Consider the following 25,391-nt stretch of genomic DNA (forward strand, 5'->3'; position numbering starts at 1 on the left):
CGCCGCGCTTCGAATCTGCCGCGCGCTGAGCACCGCCCCCTGACCCGGAAGTACTCAGTGGTGGCGGAGGTGCCACTTCCGACTGGCGCAGGTCGGGCTACGGGCAGCCGCTTCTCCCCCGATCCGCTGCGATCGCAGCCATGGGCAAGAAGCACAAGAAGCACAAGGCCGAGTGGCGCTCGTCGTACGAAGGTGCGGAGCCCGCGGGCGCGGTCTAGGCTGCGGGGACTGGCGGGGGGACCGTGTTCCCGGGAAGGGCGTGGTCTACGCTGGGCGGGGTTGCGGAGGAGGTGCCTGAGACTGGCCGGGTCCTTTGAGAGGGAGGGGCTTCAAGCCGGGTTGCTGACTTTCGTGGGAGGGGGCGGGGTTAGGCCTGGGGCAGGGCATCGACTGCTTTTCCTGGATCACAGGAAGAGGCCATGGGCTTCTGGGGTCCTGTGTCCTCTGTGGACCTCCTCTCTGGCACCAGGAAGCTCACAGCAAAAAGAGGGTCTTACTTCCGCACAGGAACTGGGGTTTTGGGTCTCAGGTCGGGGTGATGTCCTTTCTCCTGGTAGGAAGCATCACCTGAGTAGCCTCAGTGGTGATTATGTGATTTGAAAGAGGACCCGAGCACAGCCCTGTCAGTTTGAGAGTACGCCTTCCCCCGTAGTTTTTACAACTCCCTACTGTCTAGATTCATCAAGACCAGACCCCTACCCTTGTGATAGCCACAGGGTTGCAGTAGCCCCACGCAGAATTTTGCAAGTTTGACTCACGGTCTGTGTGCAGATTACACAGACACACCACTGGAGAAGCCTCTGAAACTGGTGCTCAAGGTGGGAGGAAGTGAAGTGACAGAGCTCTCGGGATCTGGCCACGACTCCAGCTACTATGACGATAGGTCAGACCATGAGCGTGAGAGACACAGAGAAAAGAAGAAGAAAAAGAAGAAGAAGTCAGAGAAGGAAAAGCACCTCGATGAGGAAGAGAGGAGAAAGCGGAAGGTAAAGGTGCAATGACCTGGCCATACCTGGGCTTCCGAGGCATCTTTGGCCGATGCCTACAGAGTGTCGGGAATGGGTCTTCTTCCCAGTCTGCGGAAGGCAGAGGTGTGCAGGGCCTGTGGTACCAATCTAAAAGAGCTCCTGCTGTCCTGTGGCCTCTGTTATTTGATACTCACAGGAAGAGAAGAAACGGAAGCGGGAGAGGGAGCACTGCGACTCGGAAGGGGAGGCTGATGCCTTTGACCCTGGAAAGAAGGTGGAGGTGGAACCACCCCCAGATCGACCAGTGAGGGCCTGCCGAACACAGCCAGGCAAGACTCTGCCCCTGGACGAGTTTTCTATCTTGTCTATAGCATGGTTATCCACTCTTTGGGGACATTTAATAACATAAGCACTGATGTCATAGAGACCAACTATATGTATCCCACAAAGCCTACAGTATTGTTTGTTTGTTTTTGAGATAGGGTTTCTCTATATAGCCCTGGCTGTTTTGGAACTTGTTCTGTAGACCAGGCTGGCCTCAAACTCAGAGATCCGCCTGCCTCTGCCTCCTGAGTGCTGGGATTAAAGGTGTGCACAGCCACCACCACCCAGCTTACGGTATTTTTTTTTTTTTAATCTGGTTAAAGTTTACCAATTTTTAGTCTAGAAGTTTGGCTTTATTTACTTTACCATTCCAAACAGCACCATCAGTTTAGTAGCCCTTCGTGAGTCACATAGGAAACACATATGGAAGCATGGGAATTCTCCTTAGCAAGAAGAGACCCCAACACAGGCTCTCATGGTAGGTCTGGAGTTAGTTAAAGTGACCTCAAGATGACATGTAGGAAGCTAGAGGTCTTTGGGGCAGCCCGTGCCAGGAATGACATTTCTTGGAGTCTCAGTCTTAGCTCTTGGATTCCCTGGCTCCCAGATTTCCTGTATAGGACTCTAATGGCTCTGTTTTTAGGCAAGAATGTTTCTTCCTACATGGAGAGAAACTGGGGAGGTTGGGTGTCAGAACCTGGGTTATCAGGAAAGCTAATACTAGAATCAGATTGTGATGGCTGCAGAAGAAATGTTCATGCTTGCTCGGTCTGCATGGGGATATTTCTCTTCAGAATTTTATCCTTTGACTGTGGGTTTGACAACCCCCGATTTATCATGGACCCTTGAGGTAACAATTGTAGTCCTTGTGGGAAAGGGCTCTATTTGCTAGTAACTCCCACCCCTGAGCAGCTCACTATCATAGTAAATCTCACTATCACTATCATAGTAAAACGAAACAACAGTCAGGCACTGTCTTCAAAGAGCCTCTGACCTCAGTGAACCTGAACGACACAATGCAGTCACTGTGACCTTTAGAGGGACTGAAGAGACTAGTGCCACCTTGGACATACCCTGGACAGTCAGAAACAATGCTGTTAGGCTGACTGTGAGCTCAGAGACTCAGCTGATACCCACATTCCTCATGAGGTCTGTGTGTGTCGTGTGTCTCTTCTCCTTCCCAGTGAGAAGCAGGTACTGATAAACCATGAGAAGTCTCAGTGAAGTACTGACCAGGGAGTCCAGCATGAACTCTACCCACACTTTTGCTTCCTCCACATCTTGTCCAGAGTACCAGACTGGATTGTGATGGGAACTGGAAATAGCCTATGGGTCTTGAGACATGCTATGTAACCCTTTGCCAAACTGCCTATGTCGAGGGAGCTGTGCCCCCAGGTTCTCAGTTCTTCCTTGGGCTTCAGATGCTATGAAGTTCCACAAGCAGATGAATATGGAGATTTCTAATGAGGGGAATGAAGTCTTGTTTGATTTTTATTTCCTTGCTTTCTCTTTATAAACTCAGCTGAGAATGAGAGCACACCCATCCAGAGGCTTCTGGAGCACTTCCTCCGCCAACTACAGAGGTAACCCCGTGTCCCACCTGTCATCTGTCACCCATGAGACAGAGACCCCACCTTCTCCAGATGCTCTGAACCCCATGTCCCACCTCCTGCCTCTACAGGACACTCCCCCCACTTCCTCCCCATCTTGAGACACTTTGAACCACAGGGTGTGTGACACTTCACCTTCCCTAGGCATTCCCAGTCTAGCAGGGTGTGGACAGACTGCGTGCAGGCCACAAGTTTAGGGCCAGGGAGCTCATATGCTGCATTCCAACCTGTCCCATCTGAAGTTGGTATTGTGGTGCTACCTCCAGAGGATTGCCTGTCAGGGACAGAGCTGGGACAGTCTCATTTTTGTTGTATGTAAAATATGTGTTACAACCTTAAAGAGGCACATATGTTTTTCCACTGAACTTTAAAGAAGAAAATTTAAAATTTAGCTATATAAATTTTTTGGTTTGTAAAAATTTTCATGCCACTTAGAAATTTAGACTTTAGAATCTGTTTACTTCGAAGATGTCTTTGCTTTCAGAAAAGATCCACATGGATTTTTTGCTTTTCCTGTCACGGATGCAATTGCTCCTGGGTATTCAATGATAATAAAACATCCCATGGACTTTGGCACAATGAAAGACAAGATTGTAGCTAACGAATATAAATCGGTCACGGAATTTAAGGTAAATGAGTTTTACTATCTGAAATAATGTTGGTATGTACGTGTGTGGGGGTGTGCTTGTGCCCACTTACATATTTAATGCTGTATATGTGCCTCAAATCATTTTTTAATAATTTCTCTTAGATTATTGTTTTTATTTTATGTGTATAAGTGTGTATGTGCACTACATGTATGCCTGGTGCCTTTGGAGGTCAGAAGAGGGCATGTAATCCCCTGGAACTATAGTTACATATACTTGTGAGACACCCTGTCAGTAATGTGGAAACCCTCCATTTCTCACTTCTGGTTAAAGAGACAGACATGTTGCTTCTTATTCCTATTTATGTCTGTGTTCCTACCAGACAGGAAGGAGGGCTGGAGGAGAGAAGGGCTCTTAGAATATTTGTACAGTCTTTCTCGTAAAATCTACTATTAACATACAAAAGAAAATTCTGTATTTTGACCAGATTTTGACTAGACTTTGACTAGATTTTCACTGGGAAATGCCTTATGTAAATAAAAACCTCATGGATTATTATGAAAATCTCTCTTCAGTTATTAAATATCTGTCTTCCTAAGCTTTTTTTTTTTTTTTTTTTTTTTTTTTTTGCTGAATTTCATTCCCTCCCATTTGGCATCATTTAAAAAATTGGGAGAACTTTGCTGTTACTTATATGGCAAATTCCTTGTTTTTCCTTCTTAGGCAGATTTCAAATTAATGTGTGATAATGCGATGACCTACAATAGACCAGACACCGTGTACTACAAGTTAGCCAAGAAGATCCTGCACGCGGGCTTTAAGATGATGAGCAAAGTAAGAAACCCACTAGAGCAATGGCACTGAGCCGAAGTCTTCTAACTTTCTGTGCCTCACAGGCTCACAATGAATGACACGCTTCATCCATCCGCCACACCCAGGTGCTGACCCCTGCTCTAGACTGCCCTGTCCTCCAGGCACTGCCCCTGTCTGCACCTTCACACAGCTTAGAGGTGCCATTATATGGGGCTGGTGAAAAGTTCTGGATCTAGGGTCAGTCTTGCTGGATTGCAGCCAGCCTTGTGGTTTTGCTTTGTGGGGGCAGCCTGACTCACCCTCAACAGTACAAGCCTATCCTTCGGCCATTCCAAGTGGCTTCCTAGATCTAAGCTGTAAGCCGGGCTGTATAAGTCTCACCTAGGCAAGGGACACTTGCTGGGCTCCACCATCCCCTCACCACCATCTCTGTGCCATACCTTGAATGCGGAGCCCTCGCAACCATTCCCGCTGCAGCGTCTGGGAAGGTGGCGATTAGGCCAGGTGAGGCCGTGGCCATCCCATGCCATCCCATCGTCACGGCTCAACCCGTGGCTGAGGGAGAGGTAAAGTCCTGCTGCTCTGTCCTTTCTGATTCTAGGAGCGGCTGTTAGCTTTGAAGCGCAGCATGTCGTTTATGCAGGACATGGATTTCTCTCAGCAGGCAGCCCTCTTGGGCAGTGAAGACCCAGCAGTTGAGGAACCTGTTCCCGAGGTTGTCCCAGTGCAAGTAGAAACTACCAAGAAATCAAAAAAGCCGAGTAGAGAAGTTATCAGGTAAGGCTTGTGGAGCTGCTGCCTACAAGCAGGACAGCAGTGCTTTGCCCAAACAAGGCGAGGGGGACCTGTGGAGCATCTCATCCTGGATGGAGGAGCATGGTCTCTAAGGATTCTTAGGTTCCACGGAGCCCCTTGGTGCAGCCCAGAGGCCTTGAACTAGATGCCTTCCTGGTGCTAGAACTGGAGAGGGAAATGGCTACCCTGTTCTGCCTGCCCCAAAATGAGGTGATTGTGTCTCATAGCTGACGCTAGCCTATCACCTGTGTATGTTCGCAGACTCTGGATCTTGCAGGGCAGTTCTGTGGGGTAAGATAGTCACTCACTACATGCTGTCATTGCCATCATCTCAACACCTCATGCTGCTGATGAATGTGAGATGCAAGGGTGCTGAGACCACCCTCCTGTGTGCTATAGCCACATGCACTAGGATCCACTGCTGTTCTTGCAGTGCTCTTTGCCAGTCAGTCATTACTATATGATATACATTCTATTCGCTAATATTCATCCCTTTAGTACATGCCCTCCACATACAGCACCGGCAAATGACCTGTGCAGAACACAATTGCAGTGAGCCCACCCCTGGTCACCAGCACGCAACCATGAAACAGTGTCTGAAAGCTGACTACTGTAGTACTATAGGGAGATGTGTAGCCTGGTGATGAGTATCAGGAAGGTTAGGGTGCTTCAGACACAGCTCCTGGAAGCTTTTCTCCTGTCCATCAGGCCACAGCTAATTAAGGGACCTTCAGAGGGCATTATCTATATATATCCCATACCAGAAGATTTTCGTGGTGCCCCTTTGTCTCGTGGATAGTGAGCTGAATTGATGTTATGTTTTCAGTATCAGACCCCAAGGAGCGTGTAGGCAATCATAGGAAGTTAGAACCCTGCATGGTTTCTTTCCTTACCATCATTGTCCAGCATGTGGCTGCCCTGACTGTGGTTTGAGCTGTGTTGGGTGGGTAACTGAGTAGCCTAGAATGGACTGATGAGTACCACACAAGTGATAGGTGGGAGGGAGGTCTCATTGTTACTTATGCAATATACCTCTCTGAGTTAGTGACCAACCTGTGGCCTAGGATCATGTGAAGTTGGGAGAAGGGCACATTTTCCTGAGGCAGGTTCCTTCTCAGCAGACAGCTCTTTCTGGTGCACTGCCCATTGTCCTCCCTAGGGACACCTGCTGCCCTCATATGTACCTGGCCTCTCAAGTTGCCTCAGATTCGAAGAGTTTTTAGTTAGTAGCCTTGGTGTAGATGGTCTTGTCACTAAGATTCTACCCTCATCTGTGGGTTCTACAGCTTTTAGATAGCATGGATAGTTTGTGGAGTTTTTTTTTCTGAATTCCCAGATGTCAAAGTCTGAGTTTCTATACTGTCCATCAAAAGCTACAGATTTGACTTGACTGTCAGTGCCAGTGCTGTGGGACTCTGCTAAGAGGCACCATTAGCCCCAGGCTACATTTTTAGGGAGCTGTTGTGTTAGTTAAAGGTGATCCTCTTGTTGCATCGTCTCTTTAGCCATTTGTGCCAGGGCAGAGAGTAGCCTGTCTGCCCATTTCTACTGTCTGCAGGGGACAAGCTAGTCCCACAGTGCCAGAACTTCCCACTTTGAGTCAGAACTGTTCCTCCCTGGGGAGCCCAGGGCTTCTTGCAGCTTTACTGCAAATATGATACTCCACATAGAGGGGACTTTGTCACATTTCCTTTAATATCTATGTAATTTCTGTCACTGTTTTTTTTTTTTTTCTGTTTGTAAGAAGACAAGTGTTTCTCTGAGATGTGGAAAGTATAAGGGGTTCTATTTGGTTTGAATGTTTTTACTCTAAGTATAAGGACATGATTAGAGAATATAGGAATGCTATGAGAAGTGGAAGGATTAAACTCTATCTAGTACTTCCCTGCTGGCCTCTGCAAGGGGACTGTTCATAGAAGCTACTGTTAGGGAGCAATGGGAAGTGCCTATGATGACACTTGGTTTCCGTGCCTTACAGCTGCATGTTTGAGCCTGAAGGGAATGCCTGCAGCCTGACAGACTCCACTGCAGAGGAGCATGTGCTAGCCCTGGTAGAGCACGCAGCTGATGAGGCTCGGGACAGGATTAACCGGTTTCTCCCAGGTGGCAAGGTAGTATCTGTGGCCCTCCCCTGAGGGCCATGCCACTTGGCCTCAGACACTCAAGCCTTTGCAACCAGGTACCACCATCAAAATTGCGAGTACAGGGGTTCATGCCAGAGCCAGATCAGCTATTTGATTGTCTTGCTCTTATCTCCTCGAGGGGTCTGAGATCGATGTGCTGGCAGGGCCACCCTGAACACAGAATATGGTATTTCCCCACTACATCCAGCTTGGGTTGGGGCCAGGGTTTCTCTGTGTAGCCTTAGCTGTCCTGGAACTAGCTCTGTAGACCAAGCTGGCCTCAAACTCACAGAGATCTGCCTGTTTCTGCCTCCTGAGTACTGGGATTAAAGTGACACTACTTCCTGGCTACAGCTGGATCTTATAGAGGTATTTTCTTAATTGAGGTTCCCTCCTTTCAGATAAATCTAGCTTGTGTCAAGCTGACATAAAACTAACCAGGACAGATATCCATGTGGTAAGTAAAACGCTGTCAGGTAGAGCCAGGAAATGTACCTATGTGGATACACACCACGTGTATATATATATATACAACTTCAAGTAGCTATGTTGGTAACTGCATTTGCATATAATGACATCTTAGCTGTCTGGTGAAACTTCCTGTTTCCTCCAAATGCCACAGGCCACATCATGTCTCTTCCTTTTTAGTTTGCAGTACTGCATTGAGAAGCCTGACCCTAGTATCCTGGGTATATTGTTGGTCCCCTCTCTCCAGGGTCCCACCTCTCCTGCCTCTGCCCTACTTGTTATGTTGCTGACATTGTCCCAGGGGCCTTTACAGTCACAAGAGCTTACTCTTCATGCATCTGGCCAGTTCCTTGCACATTTCATCTGTACATGTACACATTCCACACCCTGACATACAGTCCCTATATGAGACTGCAAGTCACTATGGGAAATAGTCAAGGCCTTTTGTGGAAGATTCTTAGTGGAGTAATGTCTCTACCTAATTTAGAGATGGAGGTGCAGACCTCTGTAGTGTGGTGTGATCCTTTTACTACTTAGCTGGCATTCTTCATCTCATTTTGTTCAAGCTTAATGGATGGTTTTTAATTTGCTTCTGGGACACGGCTTTTATTTCAGAAACTCTTTGGAAGGGGTCATGTGCCTAAGTAGTGCTTTTGACCACATATAGGTGTCCTGGGTCACAATCAGGTATATTTAATCATGAGCAGGGGCCATCAGTCACAAGCAGGCCTATCTTCAGTCCCTGCACATGGGGGAGGGAGGGTCTGGTTCTTTCTCACAGTGAAACTGGTGGAGGAGTGACTAGCGTGTCACATGTATCTAGTAGATAGCACAAGGTTTCCCCTGGGGGATGACACTTGGCTGCCACTTCCTTGCAGATGGGGTACCTGAAGAAGCTTGGAGATGGAAGTCTGCTCTACAGTGTGGTGAATGCAGCTGAGCCTGATGCTGATGGTGGGTGCTCTGTGCAGGGCCTGGTTGCTTGCACATTGTCCTCTAAACTCTGTACGTGCTCTGAAATGCAGAGCATGTATAACACATTCGAATGTCACCACTACTACAGTAATGAGACTGCAGGACAGTTGCCACTGGCCTTTCCATTTCTGCATACACCCTTGGTGGCATATGTGTGCACAGTGGAGCCTGTGCGTATCATGAAAGGGGCTAGGATGCCATTGGACCGACATTGGGTTTCTTAGGGTGGTGATAGATTCTTAAGGGCTGACTTTCACTGATGATGTAGGAAGGTCTCATCTCTTGAGTTCTGCCAGTACTGCTTCCTCATGGTCCAAATGCTGACCTACATACTTGAAGCTCAGAAGTATTCTGGAGGGAAGGTTGGGTGATCATGTCAGGGTAGGTCTTCATGGAAACATGAATGCCACCAGGTGCACCAGCCTGGAGGGGTATTTCATTCATTAGACCATCTTGAGGAGATAGCAGCTGTGCCTGTGATTGAGTCCCTGGGATTTCGGTATGCCCACAGACACACTTGGAGAGGGTGAGACACAGTGGGCGTTGGCTCACACTTTCTTGCTTTGCCCGAGTCTCTCTTGCACAGGTGGACATCTCCCTCAGCTCTTTGGCCTCTTGACATTTCTTTCTCCCAGCCCTCAATCAGCCCTCAATCAGCAGGTTGTTTCACTGTCTCTAGTGTGTATAAGACAGATATTCTGGTTTTAACTGTTGGTGGAAATAAGTCTCTGTGGTCTTCAGGAGAACCTAGGTGAGGTAGCCCGTACTTAGGCTAGGAAGTCAGTGTAGAAACCGAGGTTCCTGCCAGGAGTGGAGAAACGATGTGCATGTGAAAATCAGTAATCAGATGTGTAACCAGATGAGCATGTAGAGGACGGACAGTAAGCATTGTTAGCACTTGCATATAAGTGCTGAGTAAGCAGTTTGCAAAGAAGAAAGTATTGCTGGCATGATAGCCCACAGACATGACAAGCACAAGAATGTATCCATTTCTACTTCCCCAACACTGGGATTGTAAGTGTGCACCATTGTGGCTTTTTTAAATTTAATTCTTTAAAGTACAGATTTGTGGGATTGAACTCAGAAGTTCATGCTGACAAGGCAAACACTTTGCCAATGGAAACATCTGTTTAGCTCCAGACATTTTTTTATTTTTCCCCTCATGGTGTTGACTTTCGGGTAATTACAAAAGCAAATTGAAATGGTATTAGTTTTAAGAATTGTATTTTGCTTTTGCAAAATCATTTTTAAATGGTCATTGTAGAGTCTTTATGCCTCCACCCCTCCCTGTGCGAGGTGCTTAGAGAACATGCTCATCACTGCTGCTGAGCCATCAAGCTGGCTTGATCATTCCCTCTCGTTTGTCTTCTGCAGAGGAGGAGACACACCCTGTGGACCTGAGTTCACTCTCTAGCAAGTTGCTCCCAGGTTTTACGACATTGGGTTTCAAAGATGAAAGAAGAAGTAAAGGTAAGCACAGTGACTGGTGGGAGCTCCTAGGAACTGACGGGTGGTTTGGCTGGCAGAGGGGATGATGAAATTGCCCATTCCTCCTCCATGATTTTCTTCATGGTTTTACTACTGTGACTGGATTCAGATTTTAAGACAAATGAAGGTTAGATCCATTAAAGTAGGTAGATTAAAGTCTTGTTGGAAAGTTCCTGCTTGCATTCAGCTTCCACTAAGGGTGAGTTCAGACTGAGCTCCTAAGCTTCCTCACACAGGCTGCCATTCCCTCACTCCCCAGGAGCCTTGATTCAGGCTCCTGCTGGTTCTTATGGAGGGGTTCGTTTCTTACATCAGACTTACATTAACCATTTGGAGGGTGATGGAGCTGCCTGGCAGCCAAGAGACCTAGACAAGGTGGTTGTGGGTGGCAGCATGGCACGAGGGAGGGGCATGTATATTTGTGTTTGTGGGGGTCTACATTTATAATGGATCTACTAGTGCATTTTGGAATGTGTGTGGTTGTACATATGTGGTGGTATGTGTGCTTGGGTGCTTATAGGGCTTGCTTTGACCTGTTTGTGTTTTAGTGTGTGTGCGCCAGGCTTGCTTTGGGGTGTGGGTATATATATACCCACCACAGATGTATGCTTTAAGACTGGAGAGCATTCAAGCTGGTATTTCTCTGTGGGTCTCAGCTGAAAGTAATTCCAGTTCCTTCCTCTTGAAGGCGCAGTAGCCATTTGTGGTCTGAGCCTAGATGTGCTTTGATGATATTTCTTCTGCCTTTTCTTTTAAAAACATGTGGACCCCTTTAGCATGTTCCCCCTAGACTTGGCATTTCATTATATTTCCTGTCTCTAGTTATTCAAGACACATTGTTTCTTGAGTGGTGGTGTAGGGGCAGGGGTGGGACTGTCCTTTTCTGTGTCATTGCTTTTGTTCTTCTTTGTTGCTTCCTGTGGCCCTTGTCTTTACTGTGGCTCTTTGGAGAGCCAGCTCAAGGTCACCTCTGCACCATAAGCTTCTGCCATACTTCCTTATCCCCTTGAGTCATTCACATCATCTGTTTTCCTTGGTATTTACTCTTGGCACAGGGAGGCTTGGTACAGCCCCAGCAGAGGGCATTTTCTTTCTGGAATGATAGCTTCTACATCTCTGGATATTAGAGACCAGCCTGCATTTGGACCTTTGGTTAAATTGTGCCTTCTGTGATGTGCGATCTACTCACACCTGCCTCTGTCCCAACCACTCCCTTGATATTGCTCACACTTTGCTTTTGAGATGTTGCTTGTCTTTGGTTCTCAGCTCAGCAGTTTTATCCCCCAGAGGCATTTTTACAGGGAAAAAGAGGGTGTGCTGCTATTGCGTCCAGCAGGAGAGAGAAGGAATGCTATAGCATAACTTCTACCCATAGTGGCTGTCAAGAGAGATTGGGAAATGCTGAGCCATGTAGACATAACCTGGTTTACTATTAGAACCTTGGGTAAGAGTGTATTCTGTGTTGGTTCAGCTCCTGGTTCTGTCAGAGGGGGTTCATGAACTTACTGGTCCCAAGAATCATTTCTTCTTGTCCAAGCTCATCTCTACCCAAGGGTCAGTCTTTGCTTTGTAGCCCTTGGTCCACAGGTGTGAAATGGGGTGCTGAATAGACAGTGCATTTATCCATGGGCAGTTTCTGCTATTGCATTTGTGCTCAAGCAGGAAGAAAAAGGAAGAACCAGGCATGGGCTCAGGTTTGAAGGAGAAATGGCTGTGGTCATGCCGGCTGTGCATTGAACATGACTCTGACCTTCCCTCTGCTTCCTTCTCTTTAGTTACATTCCTTTCCAGTGCCAGCACCGCACTTTCAATGCAGAACAACTCTGTGTTTGGGGACCTGAAAGCAGATGAGATGGAACTTCTGTATTCAGCATATGGAGATGAGACTGGTGTACAGTGTGCACTGAGGTAAGCCAGGTCACACATATATGTGAGAGCTGTTCCCTGGTGAGCAGCTTGGCATTACTGTGAGCTCTGGGAAATACAGCACTGGCAATAAGGTGGTGTCATCAGAAATTCCAGTACGATTTGCCACTGTCCATTCCTCTGCCCTGGGCCTGTCTTGCAGTTCAACACAGTTTGAAGAAGGCAACGATCCAGGCTGTAGTATAAGTATGTGTTAGCAGACTTGTACACTTACAAGAAGCTTTTTCACAATTGTTTTGAGATATGTTTCCTGGAGACTGTTAGTCATCTGAGGCCATAGTAATCAAGTTCCAGCACCAAGGACTAAAGAAGGCCTCACTGTGCTGAAAGCTGGAGGTCTGAGGCCCAAGATTTGGTCATCTTGCTTCAATACAGACACTGTCATCTCTCCTGTCTTCACATAGCTTTCCCTCTGCCTGGTCTCCTCTTCTTATGACACCAGTCAGATGGGATCAGCAACTACCATAGTGGTCCCTTTTTACCTTAATCACTTCTCAAAAGACTCTGTGCTGAGGTTAGGACAGAAACTGATGAACTTAAGTGGGGTGAGGTGGGATGACATAGGCAAAATTCAGCCCACAACAGAGCCTAGAATGTAGCATTAAGCTACATTGTGCAGCTGGAGAGATGGCCTAGTGACTGAGTCCAAACTGCTCTTGCAGAGGACCTGAGTTCAGGTCTCAGCATTCATGTCAGGTACCCCATAACTACCTGTAACCTCAGTTCCAGAAGATCCAGCCCCCTCTTCAGCAGGCATCTGCACTCATGGTCACACGCCCCACACAGGCATGCTTGCACACATATAATTAAAAGAAATAATGTTTTTAAAAACACAGATGCAAGACTGCATCTCCATATTGTCTGTATTTTGTTTTGTTTTCTGTACAAAATAGAAGTGGGCCATCTTTGTAGAATTAAGTTTTTAAGGATAATTAAACTTTGCTAGCCTCAAAAAAATTAGAATCTTTGAAAACACAAAACAGAAAAGTTCGATTTAGTCCTTAATAAATGAATACCTGGCCCAGATTTTTGTGACCAAAGAGGCTGTAAAAATACAGAAGTGAAAGAAGTGTTTCCTTCAGGAGAGAAAAGTATGACAAGTCAATAGGTTAAGTTCCATAGTTAGTACATGCTGCCTGGCAGGCCCTTCCTTATCTTCCTTATTTCCTATACTGAGCTCTATTCCTTGAGGGCACTGGGAGTTAGTTGTCCCCAGGCAATACAAAAACAAATGACCAGGCCTGTGGGGTCATCAGGGTTGGTCTTGAGCACTTTAAGACTCCATCCTCAAGATCTGCCCACATGGTCCAGGGTATCCCAGATACCCTGTATTCTATATTCTGTCAGCAAATGGGTTTATCTAGCTTTGGCTCTAGGCCAGCAGCTTTGCTTCTCTCTCTGAAGGTCTTCAAGGTCTAGGAGTCTTATGAAGTCATCCTTGATGCTTTATTCTAGGGGATTTTTGTTCTCTGACTACATCATAAATTTTATTTATTTTTAATAGTTTGATTCAGAAATCAAAGTGTACCAGAAGGTGTGCCCTGAGTCTTACCCCCACTCCTCCATATCTACCCACTTACCAACTTCTCCATCTCATGTTGCCTATATTTTTAAATGTCAGACTGGCAGATACAGACAGCCTTCTTTAGATTAACCAGTATGTCTTATAATTTTATGTGGATTGTATGTATGCCTGCATGTGTTACTATCTTTTGTTTTTGTTTTGTTTTTCCTTTAATTTTCCTGGAGATCTTTCAATCTTTTTTTTGTTTTGTTTTTTTTTTGCCATGAACCACTTTGAAAATTGTTAGAGAGCTGTCAGTCCAGTAGTGTGTGTATGTATCCCCACCACCCCACCCCTCACACCACCTCCCCGATCATGTACCTGGGAATCTCCAGAGGACTGAGGAGAGGTGTTGGCAGTGGACTTCTGGAATCAAAATCATTGTCACTGTTGGGCATGAATCTTGAAGTAGGAATGTGATGCTTTTTCAGCACATTCCCTCACATAGTTCCCTTCTAGCCTGCAGGAATTTGTGAAGGATGCTGGGAGCTACAGCAAGAAAATGGTAGATGACCTCCTGGACCAAATCACAGGTGGAGATCACTCAAGGATGATCTTCCAGCTGAAGCAGGTGGGATTATTTGAAATTGATGTGTCTTTGTGGGTATAGGCTCTTGGTCTAACTCTCAGTGCTACTCCAGCGCAGAGAGCCCATCCAGCCCACTAGACTCCAGGGAGGCAGACCCTTAAGGTCATTGCTGGCTGTTGTTGGCTCATTGAGCTTTATGCTATGCTTTTTAAAAGGAGTCTTAAAAAGATTTGGCAGTTGCTTTTCATGTCTTTCTTAACCTATGCCCATGGTTTTTCATTGGCCATCATTATTCCCCCCACCCCGAAAAAATGTTGTTTTCTTACAGCACAGATCTGAAGACTGAGCTCTTCTCAGCTTTTGTATATCTGAACATCTTTGCCTTTGTTTTCTCTTGGCACGGGCCTAGGTGGACTTTTCCCTCTACTGTAACAGAGACTAGCATTGTTTCTGAAGAAGCACCTGTGGCCCTTCGTGTCTTTACTATGTTTGTGATGTGTCTGTCAAGACTAGGCCTGACACACTGTAACCTCAGGCCAGCTCAGATGCACAGTGTGTATGTTCACAAGCCAAAGATATGTTTATGTTCAAGTTAGACATGTGTGAAGTACAGTTTCTGCTGGGAAGTACTGGTTTGGTTATTTTTTTTCCCCATTACTAGGGATCAAATGCAGGACTTTTTACAATCTAGACAAGTGTTGTACCTCTGAGGCACATGCTAGCCCAAGGATGATTGGATTTTGTGTGTGTGTATCCGCGTGCGTGCGTGCGTGTGTATGTGTGTGTGTGTAGTGCATGTGGACTCTAGAGGTCAGCCTTGGGTGCTGTTCCTCAGGTACTTTATTTTGGGTTTATTTGTTTTTTTGTTTGTTTGTTTTTGTTTTTTGTTTTTAAGATAGGGTCTCACTGACTTGGAACTAGCTGGATTAGGCTGGCTGGTCAGGGAACCACAGGGATTCGCCTGTCTCCATCTTCCCATTGCTGGGACTATAAATATACACCATGTCCAGAATTTTATGTGGGTCCTAGGGATCCAACTCAGGTCCTCATACTTATGAGGCAAGTACTTTACCAACTGAGCTATTTCTTGAGTTCTGAAGATGTTTTTTCTTCATTTGAAGAGCATTGATCTTCATTTTTGCCAGGAAATTACTTGTGATCTTTGGTCTAGGGCAGACATCATTCCAGGACTATGTGACCATAACCCCAAAGAGTGGTGTTTCTGTGTCTCTTCTCATGGCCAAAGTTTCCCAGAAGGTCTCTGCTCTGACTGGGTGAACTTATAAAAAATCTGTCCTGAAACTATATTGGCCTGGTAGCCGCCTCTTTGTCTGAAGAGATGAGCAGAGAAATCTTGAGCAGAGAATTCAGCCCTACCATCATGTGCTTGGCTCTTGTTCTGGTCTCCATTCTTCATATGTATTTGTTTCCAGGCAAGAAGTTAGCCTTAGCACAGGCCATATATTTAAAACCTTTTCCTTACTACTTTGTGGACGTGTGATGCCTGGTGCACACATGAAGAAAAGATGACAGTTTTGAGAGTCAGTTACCTTCTTCCACTGTGGATTCCAGGGACAGAACCCAGGTTGTCAGGCATGAGCATCGAGTGCTTTCACCTGATGAGGCATTTTGCTGGCCCAGCACAGGCCACTTCTAGCTACATCTTGTCTGGTATGGCAAGAAATTGCTCTCTGTGTTCCCGAAATGAGGTTGTGCTGTTGGTGAACTCTGGATTCACTGTCTAAGGGTGAGTTGTTGTGTCATTAGGGTTGGACAATTTCACATACACACAACAGTAAAAATGGCGCTAAATGTTCCAAGGTATAGCTCTGGAAGAATCTTCTGCAAGGAACAGATGGTAAAATAAAGGTCATATTTCTAATTAAAAGTTGGTGAAAATAATTGCATAATCAACTCTCAGAAACATTGGGACCAAATTCATGGATGTGGAACTACATACCAAACGATCCTTTTTCAAGGAATGTGCATAAAAATCGGGTGTTTTTAAAGGCATGCTCTTACCAGAGCACTGGACAAAGGCACCATGGGGAATGTGTAGCTCATACCATTTCAGCAGTGGGATGGAGTCACTGCTGCCTCCTTCACACCACATCCAGTCTCAGGTACTTAGTCATGTTCCAGGCTAAACATCCAGGCCTGTCTTTCTCAAGCTGTCCATTTTGGTTTGTTTTAAACATTGGCTTTGATATACATTTTGGAATCCTCTTACCCATATCCCCCTTTACCCCAACCCCAGCATGGTATTTGAGCACTTGGCTGATAAGGGAATGCATTGACCAGTCATGGTCTAACTTCACTGCCACCTGTGAAGAGTCCTGTAAAAGCCCTGCTTCAGCTGTGGATATAGTGAGGTTGCAGTGAGCAGAACCCCAGGCAGTGAACAAGCCACTGTTAGTGTAATGTAAACGAATTACCCTGTAATGTAAAATTGATGGAAAAACTTGTTCCCTGTCTTGTTATTTGCAGAGGAGGAGCATCCCTATGAGACCCGCAGATGAAGTGAAGGTGGGTTTCCCAAGCATGTGAATAGAAGCTCAGCCTCTGGGGTTTGTGTGGTCACCAGTCGTTCCAGTGAGTGGCCAGACAGCCTCTTGTCATTCCATTCGGGAGCTGCTAGTTTCAGAAGAGGGACTTCAGTGGCGCTGCTTTCCTGTCATCTACTTGCCTTAGTGACCTGAACAGAGGGCTATAACCTTCTAAGCTCAGAGACAAGTTCAAAGCAGTCAACTAGGCATTGTCCTCAGGGAGGGTGGGGACCCCTTTCCCTATGCGACTTGACATGGTAGGCAGCACTATGGGCTTGTGCTGCAAAGTATATCCACTGCCAGCAGAGGCCTGTGTACCTTTGGGGTTGAATCTCAGATCCTGGGATGCTGTGAGTCCTTAGTTTGAGGATACGATCAGAAGCTGGGCATCAGGAGCTCCCAGAGCCCTGGGAATCCGCAGACTCACCCTTGCTGGCAGACTCACCTTTGCTTTTGGCATCTGCCACATTGCTCCTGAAAAAGGTAGTGGTGGGCCCTTGAGTTCCATGTGTTTACTTGGTCTCCCCGTGGTCCACCTCCCATGTTCCCATAGTTAATTCCCTAAGAAGTTAGCAAAAGGTTGTTTGCTCTTAGTAGAGAGAAAAGTCAGAGGTGTGTCTATCTGAGTAGGTCCCTGGAGTGGATTTGCGCTTCCATTAATAAGCTTGGCTTCCATGTTCCTTGGACTTCAGCCTCTAGAATAGTGCACATTCATGTTACTTACTGAGAGGTGGGCCCAGATTTAGCTCACCTTGTTGACTTACACAGCTGACATCAGCTAACATTTGTGCTGTCTGTTTAATCAATATTTTTCTCATCTTCTGCAGGTTGGGGACCCACTGGGAGATAGTGGTGGCCCTGTTCTGGATTTTATGTCAATGAAATCGTACCCTGATGTCTCTCTGGATGTGTCCATGCTCAGCTCTCTGGGTGAGACATCCTGGGCACTGTTTTATGTGTCTTCTCACGTGGGCTCCATCCCTACCTGTGATGTGTGATGTAGTAAGAAAGCATCATGTGGTCTCTGTGTTCACAAGCTGCCCTGGCAAATGACACAGCCAAGGAGAACCTGTGGGGTTAACTTACCACTAGTCAGAACAAGAAACACCCTGGAGCTGTGGTTAGGGCCTAACTGCACAGCATATGGGATCAGATTCTGTCTCCAGGGGACAGTGTCAGAGCTAGAGGACAAGGACACCCAGGTGATATCTGCAGGTTTCCCTATGAGTTAAAGACCCAGTTAAGGCTGGTGTCAGAAGTACTGTACAGCTCAGTGGTAGAGTGCTTGCTTTAGCATGAACAATGCCCTGGTTTCAATTCCTTTCACCAAAAATAACAAAAACAAACAAACAAAAACCCCAAACCAACCAAACAAACAACTTGCACTGGTTTGTAAGAAACCAGGAAATAAAACTTAAGTGTGTTTACTTCAGATTCCCTCGGTCAGACTTCTAAGCTTGGCTGAACAGAAATGGCATCTGTCACTGACCCTAGACAGGTCTGGTGCATGCCACTCGGAAGAGACGCTGCAGTGAGCCTCGGTGCTGTGCCCCCTATGCCTTTCTGACTTGAAGCTGTACCTGTCTGGTAGCTGAGATGCTTGGGTGCTGATCAGGTACCTGGTGTGTCAGCCATGTGTCCGTATGTTCATGCCCTGCAGGATAAGCCCTCTACTGTTAGGACATGCTGTCTTCCATGGGGTGTGTAGTGTGATCCTTCACCTAAGACTGAAGACAGCTAGGTCCCTTGACTGTTTTGTGTTGTACCCCTTCCTTGCTTCTCCTTGCATGTACCTAACTAGCCTTATGGTCCCGTCTGGAGTGGTGCCTGGAGGCAGGTTAAGTGATTGCATGGAAAGGAGGCATATCTTACTGTGAAGATGGCCCCAGTGTCAGCAGTGTCAGGCTGAGGAATTAGAGTTTCTTGTGAACATTATAAAGGTAACATAATGAAGTCTGTCTAGCCTCACACTGCCACAGTTTTTAGAGGTTGGGTTCAGATCTGGCATTGTCTTTTGTCAACTCTGCCCTAGTCCTCACGATTCCTCACGATGCCTCAGATGCCATGCCTGCTGGGACTCAGGGCTAGGATCTTTTATGACAAAAAAACAAAACAGTCATAAGAGGGAGAAGGCACAGAGGGAAATTCCAGAGGGAACCAGATACAAGCCCCCAAGGAACCATAATCCCACCGTTACAGGGAGCATGTTTCAGTCCTTTGATGAGCTGTTACAACATGCTTGGTATGTCCCCAGCAACCGCATTTTGATTGGGTGGGGGCTGTTTAGGTGCCACTACATGTACTCCTGGCTTGGCCTGTATTGGTTATAGACCCCATAAAGGTAGTTTTAACCATTCTCTGCGTAAACACTAGTGTCCCTTAGTGATGGCGACTCCCTGCCTCCCTGAAAACAAACAAGCCTGAATACTAGCCTTTGTAGGGACAGTGGCCCAGGCTTCTTGATGCATTTTCCTGCATATAGACCAACTTCATCTTGGTACTAGTAAGATTTTTCTTTCCTTTACAGCTTTTTAGAAGTTGTGTTATAATGCACTTTGGTTTGCTTTTCTATTAGATTTACTCTTCTCAGACCCTGGGGTTTCCATATCCTTTACCAAATGTGGAAATTCTTGGCTATAATTCCTTCAGTTGCCAGCCTACCATCTTATACAAGTAAACTCCCTGGTCAGTGTCCCCTGCTTGCTGAGGCTGACCATGCCCTCTGCTAGTTGAGCATCTGAGGGCTCTTCTCTTCTTTGCTCTGGTACTGTCTCAACACAGATGCTGTTACCCTTATCTTGGGAAGGCCCACTCAACTTGTCTTCTAATACTCCAGTGTATCAGCCCCAGGCACTCTGTTCAGTGCTCTGCCTGCTAACTTTATCTCAGTTATTTGTACCTTTTAACCCCCAGGGTGTGGAACATGTTTTCTTGCTGCTTTATAGGTTCATTTACGGGAGTCAGAGTTCATTTCCCAGGTGCTGGGTTGGATGGTGCTTTGGATTGTGGCACCCTGTACTCTGAGGCCAGTAAGTGGTTTGGACCCCATGAACCATTCCCAGGTCTTGTTGGGAATGGCCCAGGGACACCTTTTGAGTCTGTTTCTTGGTTTGTTTTGAGAGCTTTGTTTGTTTGTTTTTAATGTTTCATTTTATTTTTGAGATTACAAAATTTCTCCCTCTCCTTTCCTCTCTCTAAACCCTCTCATTTATCCATCTCCACTCTCCTTCAAATCATGACTTTTTTTTCATTAACTGTTCTTACATGGATATAATGAATATGTAGATACATATATATTCCTAAATATAACCTGTTCAGTCCATATAGTGTATCTTGCATGTATGTTTTCAGGGCTGACCATTTGGCATTGGACAATCAGTTGAGGTTCTCTTCCCTGGGAGAGACCACCTCTCCCCACTTGCAGCTTTCCTTAGTTGCCTGTAGTTCTTTTTGTAGAGTCGAGGCCTTGTGGGCTTTTCCTTTTCTACTTTGACATGACCATTGGCATTGTCCTTGTTCAGCCCTTGTTTGGGCAGTCATGTTGGTGAGACTATGGGTGTAGTTTCTGACACTATTAGTAGACACCGTCTCCCAGCATACTGCCTGATCCTCTAGCCCTTACAGTCTTTCTTCCTCCTCTTCCATAATGTTCCTAAGGCCATTCTCTTAGTACAGGGCTCCTCTGACTAAGCTGTGTCCTTTCACAGGTTCAGGGTAGTTCTTCGAGGAGACAAGTCAACACTGGGCCCTAGTCTGTTCCTAGGCTTGGGATCTGGGTGGAGACCCTGCTCAGTGTACTTATTTGCATACTCTGCCCGCTTTTTCTGGTTATGGCAGGAGGCCAGCATCAGACAGACACATCCTTCCTGCTGACAAAGTTGTCCATAGTGTTGGTGCATTGGGTGGCTGAGATTCAACGTGCCATTCTGCTTGAATGAGAGACTCTGGGTCTGCTCCCTTGCCTACTACCAGCCCTGGTCTGTTGTCAAATGGGGTTCTCTCTGCTGTGAGCTCCTCCAGCAGTGATCTTAGACAACAGCTGTGCTCTACATCTAGTCTGCATGTGCCGACTATGTTTACCAGCATTGCATCATTTTTGTCATATAGGGAAAGTTAAGAAGGAGCTTGACCATGATGATAGCCACTTGAACTTGGACGAGACAACTAGGCTCCTGCAGGATTTACATGAAGCACAAGCAGATCGAGGAGGCTCCCGGCCATCCTCCAACCTTAGCTCTCTGTCCACCGCCTCTGAAAGGGAGCAGCACCCTCCAGGTAAGGACCTCACATAGGCAAGTAGAAGGAGCCTGCATTGAGTTGGGGAGATCAGGCCTACAAGGCCAAGATGGTGGCCTTTGCACAGTGGTTTGTTTATTCTGGGAAGTCTCTACACGCTTGTACATCTGTGGGGGCCAGGGTATTTGTTTTTATTACAGATTTGTTGCCACCTGTCATCTGCCATTCCATATTTTATTCCTTGGCTGTATCAATCAAAAGATGCTCATTTTCTATTGGGAGAACATGTAACCATCCCTGGTGAGGGGATTCTTCGTTTAAGGAGAGATGAACCTCAGCACTAACACTCTTGCGTATCCCAGCCACATGTAGGATCTCAGATGCTGGCTCTGTAATTCCTTAAAAATGCCTGAGTGTGTTGTATGAGTTTTCCCCAGATGTGTCACTGACAGCAGCCCAAAGAAACGATTTTACCCAAGTGTAGCTTAGTGAACCAGTGAGTGTATGTTTCAAAGGCAGGTTAATAGGCATATCACATCCATTTAACAAAGCCATGGTAGTTGCTTCCCTACTGAGGCCTGTACCCTCTCCAGCCACTGGCTTTTGCTCTGGATTACAGTATATACGTGAGTTTCTTCCTGTGTTAGTTCAGTCAGAAAGTAGACTGTTGCACATAAGTCCTGTCACTCTTCTGTCACTGGGCACACCTTGCATGGTGTCTTGTGGTGGTAGGCAGGTAGGTAGCCATGACACTTGATCAATAGCTAAGAGCTTACATCTTCAACTACAGACAGGAGAGAGAGATACTGGACTTGGCATGGGCTTTTGAAACCTCAACTTGCAGTGATACACCTCCTTCATCAGGGCCACACCTCCTAATCCTTGACAAATAGTTTCGCCAATAGAACCAAACATTCAAATATATGTGCCTAGTGGACCATTCTCATTCAAACCACCACACACAGCATGTTGGTACTGTGGCTGACAGTTCATAACCAAGCAAGACAGTTCTGCCCTGAGTAATAGCTCACCTATCTAAATCAACCAGCAGGAAGAGAGCTCGTAGCTCAGTCTCAGCCTGATTTTTCCATATCCTTCAGCCACTTTATGTGTGTCTCATCAGCAGTAGAGAGTTACTGTCTCATTCTGGCATGCAACTAACAGCAGTACAGTGGTTTGAGGAGCCTCGGGGTCTCCTCTCCAACAACTCGGGAATTGTTAGCCCACTCTGGGTTTTTCACCCAACAACCTTACGGTTTCCGTCCTAGTTAGCTTTTCTGTTGCTGTGATAAAACACTAACCATAACTTGGTAACGAGCTTACTGACTTCATCTTAAACTTCACAACATGAAGAGAAGCCAGGGCAGGAGCTCAAGGTAGGAATCTAGAGGCAGGAATTGAAGCAAGACCATGGAGGAATACTGCTTACTGGCTTGCTTCTGGCTCCCTCAGCCACCTTTCTAATGCAGACAGGTCCACCTGCCCAGGGTGGATAGCACCCACAGCAGGCTGGACCTTCCTGCATCAACTAGCAATCAAGAAAATGACCCACAGATACCCGCACAAGCCAGCTGAAGTTCCTTCTTCCCAAATGACTCAAATTTGGGTCAAGTTGACAGAAACTAACCAGCACGGGGCCCTCATTCAGACTCTAACTGCTGCTTTTCACCTTCCAAGTGCTCTTCCAAGTCTGTAAAGCACTCAGCCATTGCATAATGAAAGCTTTTCACAGACTAGGAGCAAGCTCTCCGAAGGCCTACCTCAGTCCACTCCAAACAAGTCCCGATTGGTCTTGGCTGGCTAAAAGGCAACTAAAAAGGAAACATTATCAAGGTCCAGCACAGCACAACACAACCTCATCACTTGTGTTGTTTCGCCAGAACAATGTGTGGGGGTAGCGTGGATGGAGACTTTATCCCATCTAGACCTCTGTAAGCACAGTTGTTTTCCATGAGCCTTTAGCCCCCTTAACCCTGGAACAGTGCTGCCATGGAGCCACTGTGCATTTCCCTGCCCCAGACCGTCTTGGTTGGGCCAGTTTGTGTTGCTTGTTCTGGCATAAGACCAAGGGAAATCAGGACTGTACTCTGGCTGCCATGCCTGCCACTGGAACTAGATACCAAGTTCTGACAGGCTCTGGGCTAGCACCAATGTCTTTCCATTGGCCATACTTAACTGTTGAAAGGACCAGGTCTGGGTTTTAAAAAAACAAAAACAAAACAAAAAACCCTCCACCCCAAGTGTCCTTTGTTGCAGGAGAGAATTATACACAATAAACTTGGGGGGTGGGGGGAGTTATTTACCCATCTCTAGGACAGCTTAAGTTTTTTTCATTGGAAGTTTTAGCGCTTAAGTCTTCTATGAACTGTTGCTTAAGCTTTAAAGCCTCCCAGCAGCTTACTAACAGAGCGTTTGATTTTCTGTCAGTTTTTTTCCCTTATGAATTCTGGCTTGACACAAATCTTACCATATTTGCCTTTGAGTGACCTAGACAGATTCCTCTGTTTGCTTTTCCTTTTTCCCATCACCTCTTGATTGCTTTTGCACTTTAAAATGAAGGTGCTGATATGAGTCCTTCACATAAGCAGAGCCTCCTCTTCCCACACGGGTCCCATCCCATCACAGGACTCAACAAAGCCATTCTAGCTCCATATCAATCCTGAGATCTCTGCTCAGTCAACCTCTTCACTTTCAGTCTGGTGAACACGGCATCACACACTGCATACTAGCTTCTTCGGTAATGCCTGTCTTTTCTCTGTGTTCTTCTAGTCTCTGGTGTTTGTGGGAACCTCAACTATAGGTAACCAAGTCTGCCTAATAGAGCAAGTGAGCTAGGCCTTCAGGAATGACTTTCCCTCACCTCCTCTGCCATTGTTCTCCTCTGACCTCATACATCCTGCTGTGTACAGAACGAATCCTGATCTTCTGCAGCAGCCAGAAGAAAGACTTAAGATTTGTTTTTTATTCTGATCACCTGGTGATCAGGGTATCAAAGTAGAGCCTGAGGAGGTTTCAGGCAGCCCCAATTCAGATTGGGATATGAATGCACCTGTGTGTGGTGCCAGGGAGGACATTTATCTCTGTCGATGTCAATCACAGATGTTGGTTTCATAAGCTTTGCAGATCTGTTTGGTGTGCTTAAACGCTATGTTCTTTTAAACCCACAGGAAGTCCTTCTCGCCTGAGTGTTGGGGAGCAGCCGGATGTCACCCATGACCCTTACGAATTCCTTCAGTCTCCAGAGCCTGCAGCTTCTGACAAGAACTAGCTTGTGGGCTTCCCAGATTTTTTTTTTTTTTTTTAAGTTTTATTTGATATACAGTTCTTTGTCACAAGACAGAAACTTTTGTCTCATCCTCTCTGGCATGTAGCCTGAGGAAGACGGTGGCCTGTCTGTACTGTCATGTCCACAGAAGAGGCCCAACAGCACCGAGTGGTGTCCCGAAAGTTCTGAGCAGTGACAATAGAACACAACAGGGTTAGTCTCTTCTGAGCCCCAGAAACCAAGCTTGTTTATGATGATAATGTGCACACAGTCACTCTACACGAGTCCTCAACAGCTGTCCCGCAGTTCTCAAAGGGGAGCCTGCAGAACAGGTCTTTTTCTATTTGGTCACTTGAGGATGGAGTTGTCTCCCTGACAAATAATGAACCACCCCACATTTTAGAATGAAGTATTCAGAGCCATAAAATGTTTCAAAACTGGATGTGTTTGCTGAGTTCCTGTTTGTATTTACAAAAGCCATGAACACGGGTCCTAATAAAGGAGATGCCGAAGGTGGTGACTTTATGATCATCTTTGTTGTGATAGTGGAGACACCTGTTGTGTCCTGAAGACCAGCTGGACACCCTGCTCCTTTTCGGGAATAAAAAAAGCAAAGAAGACCCCACCTTCACAGTCCAGATGCAGAAGGAAGTTAAGTTTTGAAGGGAGAAGGGCTGTGGCTGTAAGGGCATAGTAGGTGGCATTCCTGGCATAGGCAAGCAGGACTGGAAGCAGCAGGGGTCTATGGGAGTCCTTGAGAGTTGCCACAGTCATTGGCAAAGGACAGAACATCTCACATCTGGATAAAGCCTTAGTTAAATGATTGCAGCCGAGTCTTGTTTGAGCCAGGAGCAGCACTTGTTAAAGACTGCCTGCTTCCAGGGACCAATGCCTCTTGCCTTGAGATGGCCACCTCTCTGTCTAGGCTAACTTAGCTCTGGGCCAGTACCCCCACCAGGAGGGAGACTGGAAAGGTTGATTCTGGGTCCACAGCATCAAGTCATGTGCTGTGCCGTTTCAGTCTTCATGCGGCCTGCAAGCCCAGGCAGTTCTGCAGCATGACTGAATAGCAACCTCATAGAACAGAGCTTTTCTTCAGAGCCTCTTTCTCACTGGTGCACTACCTTAGGTCTTCTACCCATGACCAAGGTGGCCTCAATGTAGTGAGCTAGAA

General features: G+C 46.4%; 1 protein-coding gene across 3 annotated transcripts; it reads left to right on the forward strand.

The window, feature by feature from the left end:
- Window positions 1-34: 34 nt before the first annotated feature.
- Window positions 35-24,742, forward strand: Brd9 (bromodomain containing 9). Of its 3 annotated transcripts, none has more exons than XM_027400151.2 (16): window positions 35-192; window positions 772-986; window positions 1,165-1,297; window positions 2,815-2,875; window positions 3,387-3,531; window positions 4,213-4,323; window positions 4,904-5,079; window positions 7,076-7,208; window positions 8,567-8,642; window positions 10,038-10,133; window positions 11,927-12,059; window positions 14,101-14,212; window positions 16,658-16,696; window positions 17,544-17,646; window positions 20,824-20,991; window positions 24,120-24,742. In XM_027400151.2, exons 1-16 carry the CDS (start codon window positions 141-143, stop codon window positions 24,218-24,220), a joined length of 1,854 nt encoding a protein of 617 aa, XP_027255952.1. In that variant the 5' UTR covers window positions 35-140; the 3' UTR covers window positions 24,221-24,742. The 3 variants fall into 3 exon arrangements, with proteins under 3 accessions (XP_027255952.1, XP_027255954.1, XP_027255953.1); XM_027400153.2 differs by having other exon boundaries at window positions 4,967-5,079; XM_027400152.2 differs by having other exon boundaries at window positions 36-192; window positions 4,964-5,079.
- Window positions 24,743-25,391: the final 649 nt, after the last annotated feature.

The sequence above is a fragment of the Cricetulus griseus genome, chromosome 2, assembly GCF_003668045.3.
Source record: "Cricetulus griseus strain 17A/GY chromosome 2, alternate assembly CriGri-PICRH-1.0, whole genome shotgun sequence".
NCBI classification, from domain to species: Eukaryota; Metazoa; Chordata; class Mammalia; order Rodentia; family Cricetidae; genus Cricetulus; species Cricetulus griseus.